General features: G+C 55.4%; 1 protein-coding gene across 1 annotated transcript in view; it reads right to left on the bottom strand.

The window, feature by feature from the left end:
- Positions 1-15,865, bottom strand: part of ADAMTS14 (ADAM metallopeptidase with thrombospondin type 1 motif 14) — an 89,648-nt gene extending 73,783 nt beyond the window's left edge. The window contains exons 1-2 of the mRNA XM_037055816.1: positions 15,484-15,865; positions 13,403-13,851 (exon numbers count right to left, since the gene is read on the bottom strand). Of these exons, the coding sequence (XP_036911711.1) occupies positions 13,403-13,851; positions 15,484-15,808 (774 nt within the window). The 5' untranslated portion in view covers positions 15,809-15,865. The remainder of the gene's footprint in view (positions 1-13,402; positions 13,852-15,483) is intronic.
- Between the last annotated feature and the right edge of the window lie 2,991 nt (positions 15,866-18,856).

Genomic DNA, 18,856 nt, shown 5'->3' with positions numbered 1-18,856 from the left:
AGAGCCTTAGGTATTTGCCAGGGCTGGGCAACCCACTTCACTGCTTTGTGGCTCTGTGTGTGTGTGGGGGGGGGGGGGCGGTGGAAAGGGGACAATGCTGCTGCCTGGCTGCTGGAGGTTTGCTCAGCTCTCTCTCCATTTCCAGTCACTTTATCCACTTTCTATACACAACTGGCACTCCTCTGACTGTTGTCCTGGTGTTGGTTCTCAAAGTGCGTGTGTTTGCATACATTCTAGAACCATGTGGGCCCTTTACTGGACTCTCCTGAGAGACCAACAGTTTCTTCCACCACCCCAACCCCCACTGGTTTTTTATAGCTGGAAGTCATGAGGCTTTATTTTCCCATCACAGGAGCCCTTGGCTGCACGGTCTAGCCTGGAGCTGGGATCACCCACTCCCCAGGGATCCCTCCCGATTTTTATCCACTACACGTCAATGTGGGACCGCCTGTTCTGCTGGCTGCCGCCACACCATGTCCTCTCTGCCCAGCTCTGCCACTCTTACCCTCTGGATGAATGTGTCTTCTTCCAACCCTTGGTTGTCGGACTTCCACACAGTTCGATTTTCTGGAATTTCCCGGTATTTTTTGTTTCAAGGTTGTGATCCTTCTTATGGTTGTGCCAGGAGGTGAAGAGTGTCTACCTAGGCCTCCATCTTGCCCAGAAGTCTGGTTCAGGGTAATTTTAAAAGTGACCAAGAGCATGCCCAGATAAAAGGTTGGTGGAAATGCACCCGTGTTGCAGAGTTGTCTCTGGGTGGCAAACTAGTGGGCAATTCCTCTCTTTAAGCCTTTAGGTCTTTCTTGTTTTCTGTAATTCCCTCATCTGAAAAGAAAAGCCAAGTCTGCAGAGAATGTCTGTCTGCCTGCTACAATGAGCATGTCATAACCTTGTAACAATGATTTTAAGTGAAGTTTTTTTAAAAAGAGGCAAACGACATTAACTCCCCTTCTGTCATCCAACCTCCCTGCAAAGTGGTGTAGAGGCTGCTTGGGGGGAGGGAGTCTGGACTGGCCGGCTCCTGCACACCCCTTCTGTTGTGAGCATCTCCCCAGGCTGAGCATGACCAAGGGTCATCTGGACCACAGGTGGTCCGGGCCTTAGGTGCTGCCTTAGAGCCTCCCCCTCTCCTCTCCTCAAGGTGTGATTCCACTGTGAGTAAGGAATAATTCAGACTTCCGCCAAGATGGAAGCTTAGGTGGAAACACTGTGCCTTCTCCCACAACCAAGTTTGACTACAACAAAAGTTTTGGAGAACTAGGACACACCCAAAGACCAGAAAACGGAATTATACGGAAGTCCGACAGCTATGAACCGTTCAACGGGGACAGTAAGAGAAGCGGAACCAGCAGCGGAGCTGGGTCGGGCAGAACAGATCCCCCGACCTAGGCGCTAGGTGCGTGGGCAGCCCAAAGCCAGTTGGGGTGCGGGGCAGACTGACCAAGGTCGCACATTTGCGCACAGTGAGACGGACCACTCAGGCCCCAGGGGACGAACCCAGTGGTGGAGGGCTGACAGCGGTGGCACACTCGAGTGCAGTGGAACGAAACGCGTGGGCCTGGTGGCAGTGGTGGCTGCGGTGCCGGTGGGGGTCGCGGCAGCAGGCGGCAGAGGGAAGCCATTGTACCTCTTTGACCCCACCCCCACATACAACGTCACAACCCAGCTACTGAGTTGCCCTGCTCTGGTGAAAACCTAGGGCTCCGATCCTGCTACTTAACAGGCATGAACAGCCCAAAAGATGGCGCAAGAGGAACTCAAAGTCCCAGAGCCAATAACTCTAAGCGAGCAACAGATTGCCAGCCTCTCAGAAGCCCAATTTAAGACACTATTTATCAGGATGCTCACAGAATTGGTAGATTGCAGTCACAAAATAGAGGAACATATGAAGGCTAAACTAATTGAAATGAAGGGAGATGTCCAGGAAACCAATAGCGATGGAAAGGAAACTGGGACTCAAATCAATGGAATGGACCAGAAGGAAGAACGAAACATCCCACCAGAAAGGAATGAAGAAATGAGAATTCAAAACAATGAGGAGAGGCTTAGGAACCTCCAGGACATCTTTAAACGTTCCAACATCCGGATTATAGGGGTACCAGAAGGGGGAAAGAAACAGCCACGAGTGGAACACTTATTTGAACAAATAATAAAGGAGAACTTCCCCAGTCTGGCAAAGGAAATAGACTTCCAGGAAATCCAGGAAGCTCAGAGAGTCCCAAAGAAGTTGGACCCAAGAAGGAACACACCAAGGCACATCATAATTACATTAGCCAAGACCAAAATGAAGGAGAGAATCCTAGAAGCAGCAAGGGATAAGGGGACAGTCACCTACAAAGGAGTACCCATCAGACTGTCAGCGGATTTCTCAAAAGAGACCTTACAGGCAAGAAGGGGCTGGAAAGAAGTATTCCAAGTCATGAAATCCAAAGACCTACAGCCAAGATTGCTTTATCCAGCAAAACTTTCATTTAGAATGGAAGGACAGATAAAGTGCTTCTCAGATAAGGTCAAGTTCAAGGAGTTCATCATCACCAAGCCCTTATTATATGAAATGCTAAAGGGACTTATATAAGGAAAAGAAGATGAATAATATTAACAGTGAAAGGACAGCAAACACACAGGTATTAACAACCACACCTAAAACAAAAGCAAACCAAGAGGACAGCTAGATCAGGAGTGGAACCATAGAAATGAAGATCACATGGAGGGTTAGCAACAGGGGGGTAGGAGGAGGAGAAGGGGGGAGAAGGCACAGAAAATAGCATAGACGGTAGGTAGAAAATAGATAGGGGGAGGGCGAGAATAGTAAGGGAAATATAGAATCTAAAGAACTTGAGACACGTGGTTATAAACTAAGGGGGGAGAAGGGTGGGGGAGGGAGTGTGCGGGTGGAGGGGAATGAAGGGGGGGAATAGAACAACTGTAATGGTATAATCAATAAAATATATTTTAAAAAAGGAATAATTCACTACAATTTCCCTGAGCAAGGTGGGGGTCTGGCAGGTGGAGGAGGGGGACTGTGATCTGCGGGGCCTCCAGTGGCAAATCAATGATGTCACAGCCACCCCAGCTGGGGAGCCCCCAAGCCAGTACCTCTAGGATGATGTTGATGATGATGAAGATGAAGGCGGCAGTTGATTCCGTCCTCTGGCCATAGAAAACCCAGTTGCTTAGGTCTTCAAAAGCTCAGTAAACATCCTTAAAGGAAAGGTGCTCACTTTTCAGGACCGGACCTCCAGTGTCAGGGCTGCTGGTCCCATGGGCAGAGCAGGGCCTCACACTGCAGGTGTCGGGGACTCCCCTCCTGCTGCAAACCCCCACCCTCAAGCCCAACCAGAGTCAAGTGCAGACCTTGCCAGGCTGGCAGGCACCCCCAGTTTCCATTCCCTGAGCCCAGGAGCCACGTGTCTCTGAGGCTCCCCCTCTGCCACCGCCACAGCCCACCAAGCACGGGCTGGGAGCACTGCCTGGTCCCCTGCTTGGCCCAGAGTCCTGGCAGCGGTGGCGGCAGCTTTGGGACGAGGAGACAGGAAGCGTTCCTCACATGCCAGAAGGTGGGTGGCTGCCAGGCCCTGCTGAGAAGTGGCCCCCTGTGTTGAGGCCCTGCAGCCTGAATCCTCCCCCTCGGAAGCAGACAAGCTGATGGGGCAGCTCTAGAGAAAAGATGTAGCTGCTCCCTCCCAAGGCTAAGGTCACCTGTCCCAGGTCAATGGTCCAGCCAGCTCCCCTCTGATCCATCAGCCTGGCCCAGCAGGGTGCTGACGTGGCTTTACAGCCACGAGATCAAGCATGAAAAATGTTTCCCACGTAGTCTGACACATAGTAGGTCTGCAGGGAGTAATGAATGGGGGTGTGGGGTACGGAGAGTTCCCTACAGAAGATGGGTGAGCACGGGAGGACGGAAAGGGCTAGACCCAGCCGCCTGAGTCCCTGTGCCAGGCCCAGCTCTACAGAATAAGCCGGACCACATGTCCCCTCAGGCCCCACCACACCCTCACACAGCACAGTGGGGAGGAACTGCGGATGGTTGGGGATTGTCCTCAAAGGAGGCATCTCACTGTCCGTAATCCTGCTCTGGGCCCGGCGCCAGCAGCATATTTTCTAGATTCCTTAGAACTGGGACGCTTCATCGGAGCTTGTCGTGGGCACTGAGCCCTCAGCCATTAACAACGCGCCCCGGACACTCGGCCATGCACCAGGTCCCCGACTCTCTTCATGTGTTCATTCTTACCTCTCCTAACCTCCCTCTGCAAGACTCCTTATCTACTCAGCCACTCATTCATTCTTCAGATGTTCACTGAGCAGGCCCTGTTCTCGTGGCTGGGGCCACAGCCAAAAAGTCCTCCTCACCAGCGCTAATGTTCTACTGAGGGGTGAGATAGGTAAAAACAGGGAAACAGGTGGAAATAGCCACGGAGAAAAATTAATCTTAGAGAACTGAAGGCTGAAATTTTAAATAAGGGAGTCGGGGGAGATGTCACTAAGAAGGTGACACCTCAGCAAAGGCCTGAGGAAGACGAGAGGCAGATGCTGGCAGTATCTGGGGAGGGGTGTCCCAGCAAGAAGGGCACAGGAGCCAGGAGGACCAGGAGGAGGGGCAACTCCGAGAGCCTGCTTGGCTGCTCCCCAAGGGGTATGATGGGAGGTCCTGGGGAACAGACAAAAGGACAGCAGCAGGGAAATCAGCCAGAGAGGCCACGGCCGTCCCCGGGAGAGGCAGCAGGCCAGTCCGGACCACCCCAGCACTTGCTATTCTCGTCAAGCCCCGTTGTTTCCCTTTTGGAATTGGGAGCACAAAATCCTCCCACCCCTCCACGGGACGTGCTGTGTACCCAGAACCACTTGGCCCCAGGCCTTTGCCCCTGGCTGTGAGCTCTACCAGGAATGCCCTTCCCTCCCATCCTCTCTCCCTCCCCGTGTCCCCAGGGGTTCTTGGTGGGTGCTCTACCCCAGTTCAGGCACGTCTGTCCTTCCTTCTTCCAGATACACGCTTTAGGAGGACAAGGGCTGATCCACACAGAGCACCAACTTCGGAACCAAACCACATCAAATAAGCATCCTCGGCACCAAACCTCCAAAACAAACTCTCCTGGGCATGTGGCCCTTAATGAAAGCTCTGCTTCCCCACAAAATGTGGCCGTGGCTTAGGGAACTCTTGTTTTACCTACAGCCTCCCCATCCAGGGACTGTGAATTACGAGGTGACAAAGTACTAAGCACTCAGCGCACTGAGGTGGGCAGCCTGCTGGGCCGCAGCACACAAGGCGTCTTTGGGCTGGAGGAGCTACTTGGGAGCATGAGCTCCTGCCAGCCTCGCGGGCGGAAATGGACCTCCGCTGCGAGCCGGGGTGGCTTGGGGGCACGGGTGTTTTCTGGATACATCAAAGGTATGAATGTTTGGTTGGCTTAGAAGCAAAAGCTGACAAAGGGCTTCAAGCGGCCCACTGGGAATAGGGTTTGCGTTAGACAACCGCGTCCTGACCAGTGTCCCACCTTCAGAGGCTTCTGTGACAGGGGCCTGTTCAACTGTGCTGCAGAAAGTAGAAGAGAGTGAGATGCAGGTTTTGCGAGGCCCGTGACCTTGTGTACTGTGTACACAAGAGCAGCCCACTGCCCCATGGTACTTAGAAAATGATCAGACTTGGGCAGTGCTGACTGGGGGCTAAGAAACACCAGGTTCCTTTCGAGCTTCAGATCCCGCTAACGGGGCTGTTGACGTTTGTATTTTCATAGTTGGCTTCCCAGTGGAGGGAAACTATGACCCGCACAAGGGGAGCCTTGTAAACACCTCCACCTGGGCCCCAGCCCCAAGGACTCCCAGGACACGCCCACAAGGCAACCACTGGACCAATCTCTTTAGCATCCTGCTCTCAAGCTGCTGCCACTGCCCCCACATCACTGGCCATCACATGGTTTATGACCTTGACTCGCTATTCCCATTTACTTGGGCCTTTCTGCTGGTGGAAGAGAAGCCACGTGGAATTGTTGGGAGAGCACTGGACCGGGAGTCAGGCACCCAGACTCCATTGTCAGGCCCTGACAATCACCTACGGCACAACCCTGGGTGAGTCTCTTCCCTTCCCCGAGCCTCGGCTTTCTGGTCTGGAAAGTGAAGAGGGGACCGAGAGGCCTCTTTGGGCCACAGCTGCGCACACTCAGGCCAAAGTCTGGGTGAACTGCGAGGACACTGACCTGAGATTCACCGCTGGCAATTCTCACAACAGGAAGATCATCTGTGCTGACAAGGGCCTCCTTGGAGCTGCCTGGAATGAAGTGGCCTGCAAGCACGGCTCTTGTAGTCCCTGCCGCTGTTGTTTTTTAAGGCTTTGGAGGCAGGGCAAGGCCCTCATGCCCGAAACAGAATGTGGACCTGGCACGTGGTTTGGGAACTTCCCGCTGCAGGGTCAGGGGAATGCAGATTCCCCGGGTGCTCGCCGAGGCCCCACCCTGGGCCCTGCCTGACACTGGGAGGCAGGTAGAAGGCAGGTGCAGCCCCGAGCACACTGGCCAGCGCCCCAGCCAGCCTGGAAGATGCCAGGGAAGAAAATAAAACCTGCCCCCAGACCAGACCATCCCTCGCTGGACCGGGAGGCTGGCTCTGCTCAGGAGGAATGGCAGTGCGGTGATGTCTGGCTTTTATTCCGTATCATAAATGTTATTAATCTGGCAAGACGGCGCTGTGGGGAGTCTGCAGGATCAGACCACCTTGGAGGTGGAGAAACCCTCCAGGACCCAGAAAACCACCCATCCACTCAAACACAGGCCTGGACGGGATGGGGCCTTCTGGGAAGCAAAAAACTGGGCGACCAGAGGTCCGGAAATGAACCTGCTGTGGGCTCTGTCTCAGTGTCCACATGCATCCCGAGAGCCCAGCCACAGTAGTAAAATTGGCCACTTTCCTAGGCGCTGCAGCAGCGCTTCACGTGCTCCGGACTCTTCCTCCCCCACCCATCCCGTCCGACGCAGCCGAGAAGCCACAGCATTGAACGAGGACAACGGCCACCGCTGACGGCTCGAGCACTGAGCTCCGCCCTTTACACACGACAACTCCACGAAGCGGCTGCTGTTACGATCCCCATTGTACAAATGAGGAAATCCAGCCCTGGAGCGATTCGGAAGTTGCCCGAGGCCACGCAGCAGTGGAAGGAGAGCTGCATCTCAACCCAGGTGGTCTGGCCCCAGCGGTCACGCACTCACGCCCTGCTCACACGGCCTGCATGCGCTCCGTGGCTGCTAGCTAGCAAACCTGCTCTTAAAGAATAGAGCATTTTGCTTAAAGAACGGACCATTTTGCTTAAAAATCCATATTTCTGATTTCTCCTGAAAACACTCACACATGTTGCGATGCCAAATTGGCACTCTTTTTAGAGAGGGCATTGTCCCCCGTCTGCCCAATCCCACCGCCCCCCACCCCACCCCGCTCGTGCTGGCCCTCTTCTCTTTCTTGTGTTATTCCCCGCTCGTGCAGGCGCTGAAGTCAGGACCCCTGTGTACCCTGAGCCCTTCCCTGTGCTCAGCACTTGGAGAAAAGCAAAGATGTGAGGCTTGTGTCTGATGTCAGAGAACCAGATGGCCAAGTAGGGCATGCCTCAGGCAGAGAGAAGGGGAAGGCACAATGGCAGGTGAAAACAGAATGAACAAAGGCAGAGGGGCCACAAAGGGAAGCATGAACTGGCTGGCGGCTTGGCAGGGGTCTGCAGAGCAGGGACCACCATCAAGGCTGGAGACGCAGGTGGGGCAAGGAGGCGAGGCCTACACTAATGTGGGGCCAGACAGCCCACCCCTGCCCGGGGTTCTCAGCATGGACATGTGAGTGCAGGTGGCCTGTGGCCTGAGATGTGCAGGGACAGGCCTGTGAGGTGGTTCAGTGGGGGCACCACTTATACTCCAGACCTCCCACTCCATGTCCCAGGCGCAGGGTCGGACAGAAGGGCAGAGTGGAGCCCGGACTCCCAAAGGAGGTGCAGGATACCCATTCACTCCACAGCGACCAGGAGCAGCCCCCAGAGCAAGGACACCAAGGAGCCACAGGCCTGTCTGCTGTGCCAGCTCTGCACCAGCTGCACCAGAAAAGACACTTCCCTGAATACTAACGTGGTCCCTGTGCCCACAGGGGCGAGTCTGAGCTCCATGGCGAGGCAGACATTTTCCAGACTGTGTGTTCACCACACCTCCTCTCCCAACGGGGAGCTGGGGTGACTTGCCACTCCTTGCACCCCGTGAAGACACAGGATTTCCTTCCCTGCAGACTGCTTATAATTCCTACCTCTTAGCTTTAAAAACTCCTACTGATGCCTAAAAACCCGGCCCAGGTGGTCCCTCCCTGGAAGCCTTCCTTCCCAGGAAGCACCTCTCCTCCTCAGCACTCACCTCTGGGACACCCACTGAGCGCATGGTGCTTCCCAGCATTTCCACAGAACAGGGATGTTCGGTGTGGCCTGTCTTGATTCGTGTTGTCTACTGTGGGCTGGCCTTCTCTTTAAACCGAAGAGCATAGGAAGGTGGGCTGAGTTTCACACCTGTACTCCCAGGGCCGAAGTGTCCCACTTAGCCCCTCTCAGTGTCCCCCCAGTTCCCCTGTCCCAGAAGGCACCTGCATGTTACAGATCAGCTGTAGAAGCCCCGCCCCATGCCCTGAGCAAGCACTGTGTGACCCATTGTGCAGAGCAAGCTGCAGCAGCAGAGAAGGCAGGCTTTGGATGTGGGAACCACAGGCGCCTCAGACGCACCTCCAGAACACAGACAATCTGCGCAGTGTTGCAATACAAGGAACTCTTGACGGTATTTTTGGTATTTTTCACTATTCACAATAACTGTAACTACTGTAGCCATTACTGTAAGAAAGTAATAAACATTACCATCAATAATATGCCCATTTTAAAGGCCCCACCAAGTACCAGACCTTTCACTTTTTTATACTATCTTACTTAATCCTCTGAATAGCCCTACCAGGGGTGTCCAACCTGCAGCCCACAGGCCGCATGCAACCGAATACAAAGTCATAAATTTACTTAAAACATTATGAGATTTTTTTTTTGTGATTACATGTCACAATGTATTTAATGCGTGGCCCAAGACAACTCTTCTTCCAGTGTGGTGCAGACGCCAGAAAGTTGGACACCCTCAACTGTTCTCTCCTCCTTATAGATGAGGAATTAAGCACAGAGAGGTTTAGAAATTTATTCAAGGCCACACAGCAGGTCTTGTAGCAGGCAAGGAGACCCCACACTTTCTGCCGCCCCAAACTGTTGCCTCATAATTACTACTAACAGTGACTGCCAACTTTTTTGTCAACTTTTATATCTGAGTCCCCATTAGCCTACAAGCTCATCCAGGGCAGTGGTCCCGGCTTCCTCAGTCCTCGATCCCTCCCACCCCCTCCCCCAGCTGTAACACCAGACCCCTCAGAAGAGCAGGTGGGCAGTAAGGTCAAGTGCCTATTGCTCAATTTGAGGCATGAACTAACCGCAGTGCATAGAACCCTCCTGCTGTCTGTGCCAGGTGCTCACTGGTGAGTGATGCTGCAGATAGCAGAAGAACAGGAGGGGGTGATGGCCACTGCCCCCAGTGCAGATCCCAGTTGAAATGAGGATCGAGCCACCCAGTTTGGACACAGTGTTTCTCACCAGAGCAGCTAAAATGCCACATGGCTGCAAGGCTGGCAAGAGGGCTTTGTTCAGACGGTCTTACAACTGGCAAGTTTGCTCGGCTGTGAGGGCCAAGTTCAGGACTGGTGTCTTCCTCTCTGCATCTACAGCCCAGCCCAGTCCCGGCACAGAGTAGGCCCCAGGACGGATGGGGAGGGAGGAGGTAACTATGGGTTTATAAGGGCCTTCAAGCTCCTACCAAACCCCTGCTGCCTGTCACAAAGTGCCAACGCCAGAGGTGGACAGGACTCTGAGAGCGTCCACTTCCACCTACAGAGGTGGAAGTACATCACAGGATGTACGTAGGAGGCCAGTGAAGCCCAGAGAAGGGAGGCAGTTGCCCAGGGTCACACAGCCATACCTCCCAACCCCCAGCCAGATTCTTTCACAGGGCAGGCTGCTGCACCCCTTCCCTGGCCCCCCTCCCCTGTCCTACCCTTCCTTCACAGCCAGACCAAGGCCCACCTGCCCAGCGTGTCTTCTCGGGTCCCCTCCCCGGCCCCGTCCAGCACAGGGCTCCTCCCTCACTTGCTCACGCTCTTTCCTCTGCCCTACCCTCCAGACCCAGCAAACTCCCGCCCATCCCTCAAGGCCCACTTCAAACACCATCTTCTTGGACACTACAGATAATAATCACTCCCACTTACCGAGTACCCACCGCACTGTGTTCTGAAAAACCAAAAAGGTAATGGGGAATCTACTTTTGGGGTCCCCGCGGCTTGGCACCCAAGTTCCTCGAGGGCAGAAACCTGACTCTGTGCAAAGCAGGGTAAGAACAGTACCTGCCCACACCGCACACACGACTACAGGGCTTTGCAAACTCTAAGGTCTATGCTACCGCGAGCTATCTGCATTCCCTCAGACCTCCTCCCCAGGGTCAGTCTCCCCGTCTGCACAGGAGTGAAGTTAATGGGTGAACTGAGAGCCCGAGTGCCGGGACCGTGTGCATGCTACACCTGGGCTGTGGGAGGGACGCATTTCTGTTGTCATTGTCATTTGTGTCACTTTTGTTTTCTCACGCCTCCCCATGGGCCTTGCTCACAGCCCGTGCTAAGTACGTATTTTCTTTGGAACCAATGACTTCAGCATTTGAGTTGTTCAAGAAAATGAGGTTAAAATCCAGAGGCCACATGAAGATGCAGAGTTCAATCTTGTCATCAAAATGCTGCCCTGTGGCCTTTGAGTCCAAAGGCGGCTCGGCCGGGTCACTCTAAACAGCCCCTCACCCTCACAGGGCGGGCTTCCGCAGGGCCAGGAGGGAGCAACCCTGCCCTGAGGGGCCGCTGTGCTGGGCTGGGCCCCCCACCCCCATCAGGAACCTGGAGGGGAGGGCGCCTTGGGATCCAGACTGAAGGACAGGCCTCTAGAGATAGTGCAGGGCACAGGCAGTGACCTGGTGTAAACGGGGGCCCAGCCTGAGGCTCAGCCCTGTGAGGTCCACATTTACCCCTCACCACGGGCAGGGGACCCAGGTGAGCCTCAGTCCTAGTGCAAAGCCCATTAATGGACCAGCCCCCAAGACCTGATTTAGCTTCTGCAAATACCACATTGAATCAATTTCCAAATGCCAGAGAGCATCAAACAAGGCCCCTCTTTGGACAAATGAAGAGTGTAAAGCCCAGAGACGGGCTATGACTCACCCAGGTCACACCGATGATCAGAACACTTACTCAGAGGCCACTACAAGCCAACAACAGGCTGGGCAAAGCCTGGCCCCAGGCCCATTCAGCAGCCTCCCACCCCAAACAACCAGAGTGCAGCCAGTCACTGTACACCACAGACTGTGGGCAGGTGGTTACGGTTCATGGCCGCTAAGATGGGGGACAGGCTCCTCCGTGACCCTGATCCCTGCTTCACCTAGCAGTCACTAACCACATACCAAGGGGCTGCTGAATGAGTTCAATGACAGGGAAGTTTTCAGGAGCAAAGGGTGCAGACAGTTACTCATTAATGGTGATGACCATCCACTACCGCCCTCGGTCAGGTCCCCACTGCACGTTTACAGAGGTGGTCCGAGCAGCGGCAGACCCAGGCCTGTCACTGCACAGCTGACAGCCTGCATGCCTGATGATTTTGGAAAGAGTTCATGCCGCTCAGCCAAGCCGCCGTTTGCACCAGCGCTTTCCCTCTCCACCCGCACGGACACTGCACCCCTGGTGATTCCAAACGTTACCTTGGACTTTTAACCAAAAGCTGTGGCCACAGCACAGCACCAGCCAGCAGGCCGACTGAGGACTCCCCCGCAGCCAAGGCTCACTCACCCTGGCACCAGGGCGAGGTCTCAGCCTCCTCAGCTGTCTCACACCCTGGGTTTCTCAAAGTCTACTGCATGGGGCTCTTGCATCCCTGGTGATTCCCGCACACACCCAACTTGGAGAACCAGCTGCTGCCTAGATCACACTCCTCAGCGGGGGCCCCATCCTCCAATGGGCAATATCTGATTCTTTGGAAGGCATAAAAAAAATCACTCTTTCTATATAAAGTACAGATACACATACAGTTCATAAACATCTATTCAGTATATCTGTGGTGTTCAAATGTTATGGGGGCGGCGATTCGGGAAAATGTCTAAAAAGGCTCTTTGGCCACAGGGTGGGGGCATGATGAAACCAAGACTGAGAAGCACTGGTCTAGACAAAGGTGGCGGTGACATTCAGCAGGAAGACACCCTGAAGGGTGGGAGGATGGTGGGAAGTGTTCCCAGCCTGCCAGAAAGGAAAGAGCCCCCTTCCCATCCCCTTACAGAATGCATCCCTCTCCTAAAGGTGCAGGGCGGGAGCGAGCAGCACCTTTCCTGGGATGTGTCAGCTCATACCTGACCAAGCATGCACCACAAGAGAGTGCCCACTGCCCTGAAGCTGCAACACAGGCTCATGTGGCCTGACACCCTGAGGAAGAAGCAGGGAAGGGACCAAGATTCAGCAGGAATTGAGTGTGAGAAAGAGAGAAGCCACTCGTGGCTTCCTGGTTTGCACTGTGATGCCTGGGAGGAGGGGCAGATGCTGAGAAAGGGAACTCACAGAGCAGAGCACGGGAAAGAGCAGGCTGGCTTCAGGGGCCACAGACAGTGGGGTGCGTGACAGTTAGAGTAATAGCAGCTAATTCTGACAGAGTCTTGACCACGTGCCAGGCAGATGCCACCAACCGTGCTGCCCGGTAAGGTGGGTCCCATGACCAGCACCAGCACATCAGCTCCAGGAGATCAGGGACCATGTGTGCCTCCGGCCCTGCTGTAGCCCCCAGAGCCTGAACAGAGCTGGGCATATGGGAGGCACGAAGGAACTATGTGCAGAATGAAGAAACCCTCACTTTGGGCATAGGAAAGAACCACAGGGAGGGTAAGTAACTTACCAAAGCCTTGCAGCTAGTAAGCGGCACAGAAAAGAATCCACCCCAGCAGAGCCCTCCTTCCTCCCCCCTGCACGTGTCTGGGCTCAGACACCCCTGCCAGGTAAGCTGCGGTCCTGATGCGTCGGCGGACAGTGAGGGGATGAACCAGATAAGGCGTCATCCTAGCTGGGCCACCACCTACCTGGCGGAGCATGAAGGTGGTGCCAGCAGGGCATGCAGGGTTCTCTGCGGAAAGCAGCATGCCCAGACCACACCATCTGCCCACAGGAGCCCCCCACACAGGGGAGCAAGGGAGAAAACCAGGTCTGCTGGGCTCAGGGACTGGAGTCAGCCAGGGCCCGGGGTTAGCTGGGGCCTGGGGAGAGGGGCAAAAGGAGGCTTGGGGGAATGCTTGTCCCTTACCAATCCATCACAGTTGCTGATGGCAACAGCTGCCCCCGGCATGCCTGTGACACTCCCGGTGTAGACACATTCTTGCCGCAAGGGCTGTCTGAAGAGCTCCCGAAAGTCTTCCTGCCACTCCGCAGAGGCCCCAGGCACCACCAGCCGCCGGCTGGGCCGCAGGCGCAAGTGCAGCTCCTCCCCAAAAACAGTAACGTTGAAGTACAGGGAGTAGCGCCCCTCCCGGCCTGGCCCGGCAGGGGCAGCTCCTTGGTGGGGCAGGGGGCTGCGGGCCACCCGGAGGTGACCTGGGTGTGAGGGTGGTGCAGGTGGCCTCTCCACTGCCGCACTCCCTACAGAGGCTGCTGCTGGGCCAGACACCACATGGGAGAGGAAGCGTCCCCGAAAATCCGTGCTGCAGGGCACTGTCACACCATAGCCACGGAGCCTTCCGGAGGGATGCAGCAGCTCTGCCGGAGGTAAACAAACAATCGCTTCAGTACAGGCTGTGCAAAGAGAAGAGAAAGCCAGACATCCCGACTGGGGCGGGGAGTGATCTGCGATGCTGAATGTCACCTTGAAGGGACCTGTTAGCCCAAGTCCACCCATTTCCTATCCCCTGCTTCCTGAGCCCCTGGGTCTCAGCACCCAGATGAATGGTATTCAAGCACTTTGTGGACCTAAATTGTGTCCGGGAGTCCCCAGGTGCTTTTTCAACTTAGCAGAAGAAAACAAACGATGCCAAACAGAGTCCTGTCACTCTAGCAACAAGCCTTCCAACCTTGGGCACTGCCGAGCAAGGCAAGGCACGGAAATTCCCCGAAAGCCCCCAGGGCACAGAGAGGGTCTGCCCAAACATTCCCAACATGCTGAAGTCACCAGACCAGCCTGGGGTAGGACCCTCCTCGCCAAGCTCCCTGCGCACAGCTGGCAAAACAAACACACCTAGAAACCCAGGGGATCCTGGGCACGTGTCAAGGAGAAAGGTGGAGCTGGAGAGGGAGGGGAGGGAGTACAAGTTCTATATTTTTCCAAGTTTAGAAAGAAAACTTTTTTAAGCAGCACAGTGGCTGCTGAGAGTTCTCCATGGCCCAGTCCCAAGCTGGGTAAGTATAGATCTTCAAAAATAAAAAAAGATGCACAGTGACCTGACCACTCAGGCCGAACTGAGTGTGAGGTCATGGCCCCATGCTCTGGGCTGCGTGCCAGCAGCCCCGTCCTCACACAGCTCTCCCTGAGCCCAAGCCAAGCCAGGCAGAAATGACAGTTCCCTGGCTTCCAGGCCTGGTGATTCATGGATACGAGTCTGGAGGAATTTTCACGTCCACACAGCTGTATCTCCTGCCTCCCTAGCCCCCTTCACAGTGCTGATAAAACCTAGAAAGTGGTGTGTCCTGAAAATGCCCCACATCTAAGGCAGGTGTGGGTGGAGGAGCACCAACTCTTCTCTCACTCACCCCTGAGAGCAAGTAACCCCAAGACTTCAGCCAGAGGGATCCGTTTGGTACATGAACAGAGCTCACAAACAAGCAACCATCCTGCCTGGAAATCACGGAAACCACCTCCCCATGCTCTGAGCCCCCAGGAGGGCATCCTACACCGGGAGGTGAAGGTGGGGCGTGTCTGGCCTGTGCGAGGCAGGGTGTCTGCGGAGAGCATGAGAATGCTGGGGAGAGGGGTGCGTTTTTCTGTACAGGCATGTTCACTGGGGTGTGGGGTAACCACCTGCCAGCCTGATTCTGTGTGTGTGACAGACACTTGCACACAAGAACACACATGCGCACACATGCATACCAGTTGGAAACAGAAGACACTGAAAGAGAGTACAGCAGAGGGGGTAAAACCACAGAGACAGATGCGCATCCCCCAAAAGAGGCTTTTTAGTCCCAAATCTTCTCCTGGGGTCTCTCTCCGCATTTCGTGCCAGAAAGTTAGAGAAATCGCGGGACAGCGTCGGTGACACAGAGGAGGAAAGGAGAGCTTAGCCCCGTGTGCGCACCGCTTCCCACCCTCGTGTTACACACTTTCTCTGCACAGCCGCCCACCCGCACCCGAGCGCTCCCCATAAACCACGCGCTGCCGCGCGCCCAGCCCGCACGCACCTGGGGTCCGGCTGCCCGCGGCGGCGCAGAGCGCGCAGTTCAGGGGCAGCAGGCAGGACAGCAGCGCGCGGAGCCGAGCCATGTGGCCGCGCGGGAACGCCGGCCGGGCAGGCGCTGTAGCCCCGAGCTCCGCGTTGCGAGAGAAGCTAGGGCTCACCCGCGGCTGCCTGAGCGCCGGCCGGCCGGCCTCCCCCGCCGCTGCCTCCTCCCTCCTCGTTGCCTCCCGCCCTCCCGCTCCCGGTCCCCGGAGCGGCGCCGCCGAGTGGACAGCTGGCTCCAGGCACCAGAAGCTGCCGGCAGGAGAGCGAAGCAGCCGAGGTGCCATCGCCTCCGGTGCCAGTTGGTGGATCGCTTTGCCCGCACCCACCCTGACGCCCCTGGACTCGCGGGACCGGACGATGGGGCGGCGGGGCGGGCCAGGGGTGGGCACACTGGCGGGGCGGGGCCGGGCGCGGGTCGGAACTGGGGGCGCAGCGCGCTCGGGGGCGGGGCGCGGTGCTGGAGAGTGCAGCTGCATGCGGCCCCGCCGGATCGGAAGTGCCACGCAGAGAGCCACAGCTGGGGCTCCGAGCGTTTTGGCGAGGGTCCCATCAGCCGCCCGGGCTCTCCCGGAGTGACAGCCTCTAGCTGCTTTCCCTGGCTCCTCCGCTCCTCTTGCTTTGACCGCCGGTTGGCTCTCCAGAGCCACAGGACAGAAGGGATGACCGACTGACTGCATTTGAGTGGGGAGACTGAGAGCACCCCCTAGAGAATGTCTCCCACTAACCTTCGGACCCCGGGGATCTATTAGCCCAAGTTCACCTATTTCCTATATCCTGCTGATAGGACCCCTGGGCTACCTACTTTGCAGACTACAGCTTCCTAGGCCCCAAGCACCGAGTAACTGGCCTGTGTCCCAGTCAAGAATAGGGCAGAGCGACGTGAGGGGAGAGCCCTGGCTTTATAGTCAGACAGCCCTGATTGAAACCCTGCCTCTGAGCCTTCACTTCTTCATCCGTGAAGTGGGTCTTAATCATAGCACACAGCCCATGTTCAATACATAACTGCCCTCAATTTCCACCCCTGGCACCAGCAGCACCTGCCACACAGCCATAGGTGGGAAAAACCGAGAGTCAGAGAGATGAGAGTGGGTTGCCAGGACCAGCTCAGTAGCCAGGCAAACAGCCCAACTCCCGTTCTGCTCTCTGGCTTTACTCTGTAAATGTGTTCTAATGATTTGCAAATGAACTGTATTTCAAGCAATCCAGAGGAGGGAATTGGAGATTTTTTTTAAAGAACAGTAGAATAAAGAATCTTTGTGTAAAGTGTATAAAGACCCCTAATCTTTCTTCTTTTGAGCTCAGACACTGTGTTGTAGGGCTTTCTTAAAGGGAGGCCGACTTCTGGTGGAAAGTCTCTACTCAGATTCCTCTTGAGAATCCCTGAGTCCCCTGAGAAAAGGCCTGGGTTCCTGCCCTCTTCTCCCCACCAGAGGAATCTCCTGCCTTGCTGTGAGACAGAATAGTAAGAAGCTAGGAAAATTCCTTGGCAAGTGGAATAGAGACAGAGAGCTGAATGAACAAACTGGCAGAGCACTTGACCAGCCAGGTGAGATGGTCAAAATTGGTCGGGGCAAAACTGGGAAAACAAGGACCGCTACCCTGGGGTACCCTCTCTTCCCCTGGCCTTTCATCCCTAGGAGATAACACCTAGGCCTCAGTTGTATTTCCGCTCCAGGCCCAGAAAAGCAGCAAAACTAGATGGGCAGTGCCAGAACGAACCAACCAAAGACCCTCTGCCCTGTCACTGACCCATCAGAGGAGCGCACCTGGAGAACTGGTGAATATTCTGCAGAAACCCTCCCCTGAGACCTGCTCTAAGATTCCTGCGTGCAAGACAGAGAGAAAAAAGCCTCAAGACAAAGGACCCAGGGCGTGGTCTCTCTCTGGGGAGCAGCCCACACCATTTCTTTTTCCTCCTTCTTCCCCCACTTCTTCCTTCACAGGCACTCGACTCCTGAACTCTAAGGCAACGGGCAGCCGGCTGCTTGTCCCAGGCTGATCCCCTGAACCTGTGCCCAAGGCCTGCTTTTCTCTGACTTCCCAGTGATCTAAGGCAGCCCAGCCTAGCCTCTCCTGTTGCTTCTTCTGAGCTGAGCCCTTCCTGGTTTCACTGTCCCCAGCTTTAATAAACACGTCCTCATAGTCGCCCGGACTCGTGTTATGAAACCTTCCCTGCACGAAGTCAAGACCCCTACACTACAGCTGGCCCCCAGCAGACCTGCTCAGGGCCAGGCCCCTTGTCCCGTAGCAGCTGGGCTCAGACTATGCTCCTGCCTCATGGGCAGAGAGCTGGAGTCTTCATTCTCATAGCCCCAGCACCAGGTCCAGGGGCTCCCAAGAGGCAGTGCTTGTGGAATGAGCGAAACGGCATTGAGGTTTTGGGGGCCAGTGCATTTATGAGGCAGGTTCAGAGAGCTGAGGTGGTCCCAGGTCCCACAGCTCATTCGTAGCAGAACTGGGATCAGAAGCCAGAGTCCAGCGCTGAGGGGGAGAGAGAGACAGGAGTAGCAGTCGGGAGACTGTTCTAGGCTGGGTTTTGCCAAGTGCAGGCCCCGTGACCGAGGGCAAGCTGTTTCCCTGCGGGCCACAGTATGTCTCTGTCAAAGGGAAAATCGTGGACACAAACTCTAGAGTCCCGTGGAAATGCAGAGTGTGTTCTGTCCCAAGCAACACGAGAGCAGCCAGTCAGTCTTTCCTCTGTGTCCTCAGGGGTGGTTCCCAGCCTCTCTCAGGCACCAAAATTTTGAATGTTCAAGTTCCTTATATAGAACAGCACAGTATGCGCATATAACCTATATTCGCCTACGGGCTACAGCTGGGTGTGCCTACACATCACTCACACAGATTCAGCATGGTGTTCAGCACTTGGCAAAGTCAGGTTCTGCTTTTGGGACTTTCTGGATTTTTTTCCCCAACATTCTCAACTCAGGGGACTGAGCCCTGCCTCCCCAGGCTCACCCCATTGCTGCCTTAGATTTAGTAAGTCAAGAGGGGCAGATCACAGCTGGGATCCCAGTAGCCTGACTCCTGAGCGATGGGGCAGGGCCTTCGCTGGAGTCAGTCTCGCCAAACAGAGGGCAAAACCTCACCCACCCCCTTCCCTGGGGCTACAATGGCTGCTTTTGTTGGCCAGTATTGTATGTCCAAGTTCTTTTCGACTGAGGAAGCCTTTGTTAGGAAGAGGGGACACAGGAACACAGCTTAGAGTCTGGGCCAGACGGCAGGGAAAACGGCTAGGTGGTCGTCCCTTCTCTGGAGACAAACAGGGCCAACGCAGAGACATCTACGGGCATCAGCTGGTGACCCTCTTACACAGGCAAGTTCTGGGTCCC

This window comes from Sturnira hondurensis, unplaced genomic scaffold (assembly GCF_014824575.4).
Source record: "Sturnira hondurensis isolate 20B ecotype Veracruz unplaced genomic scaffold, ASM1482457v3 Scaffold0008761, whole genome shotgun sequence".
Lineage (NCBI taxonomy): Eukaryota > Metazoa > Chordata > Mammalia > Chiroptera > Phyllostomidae > Sturnira > Sturnira hondurensis.
The sequence above is the reverse complement of the archived record's forward strand: the minus strand, read 5'-3'. Positions and strand labels throughout refer to the sequence as shown.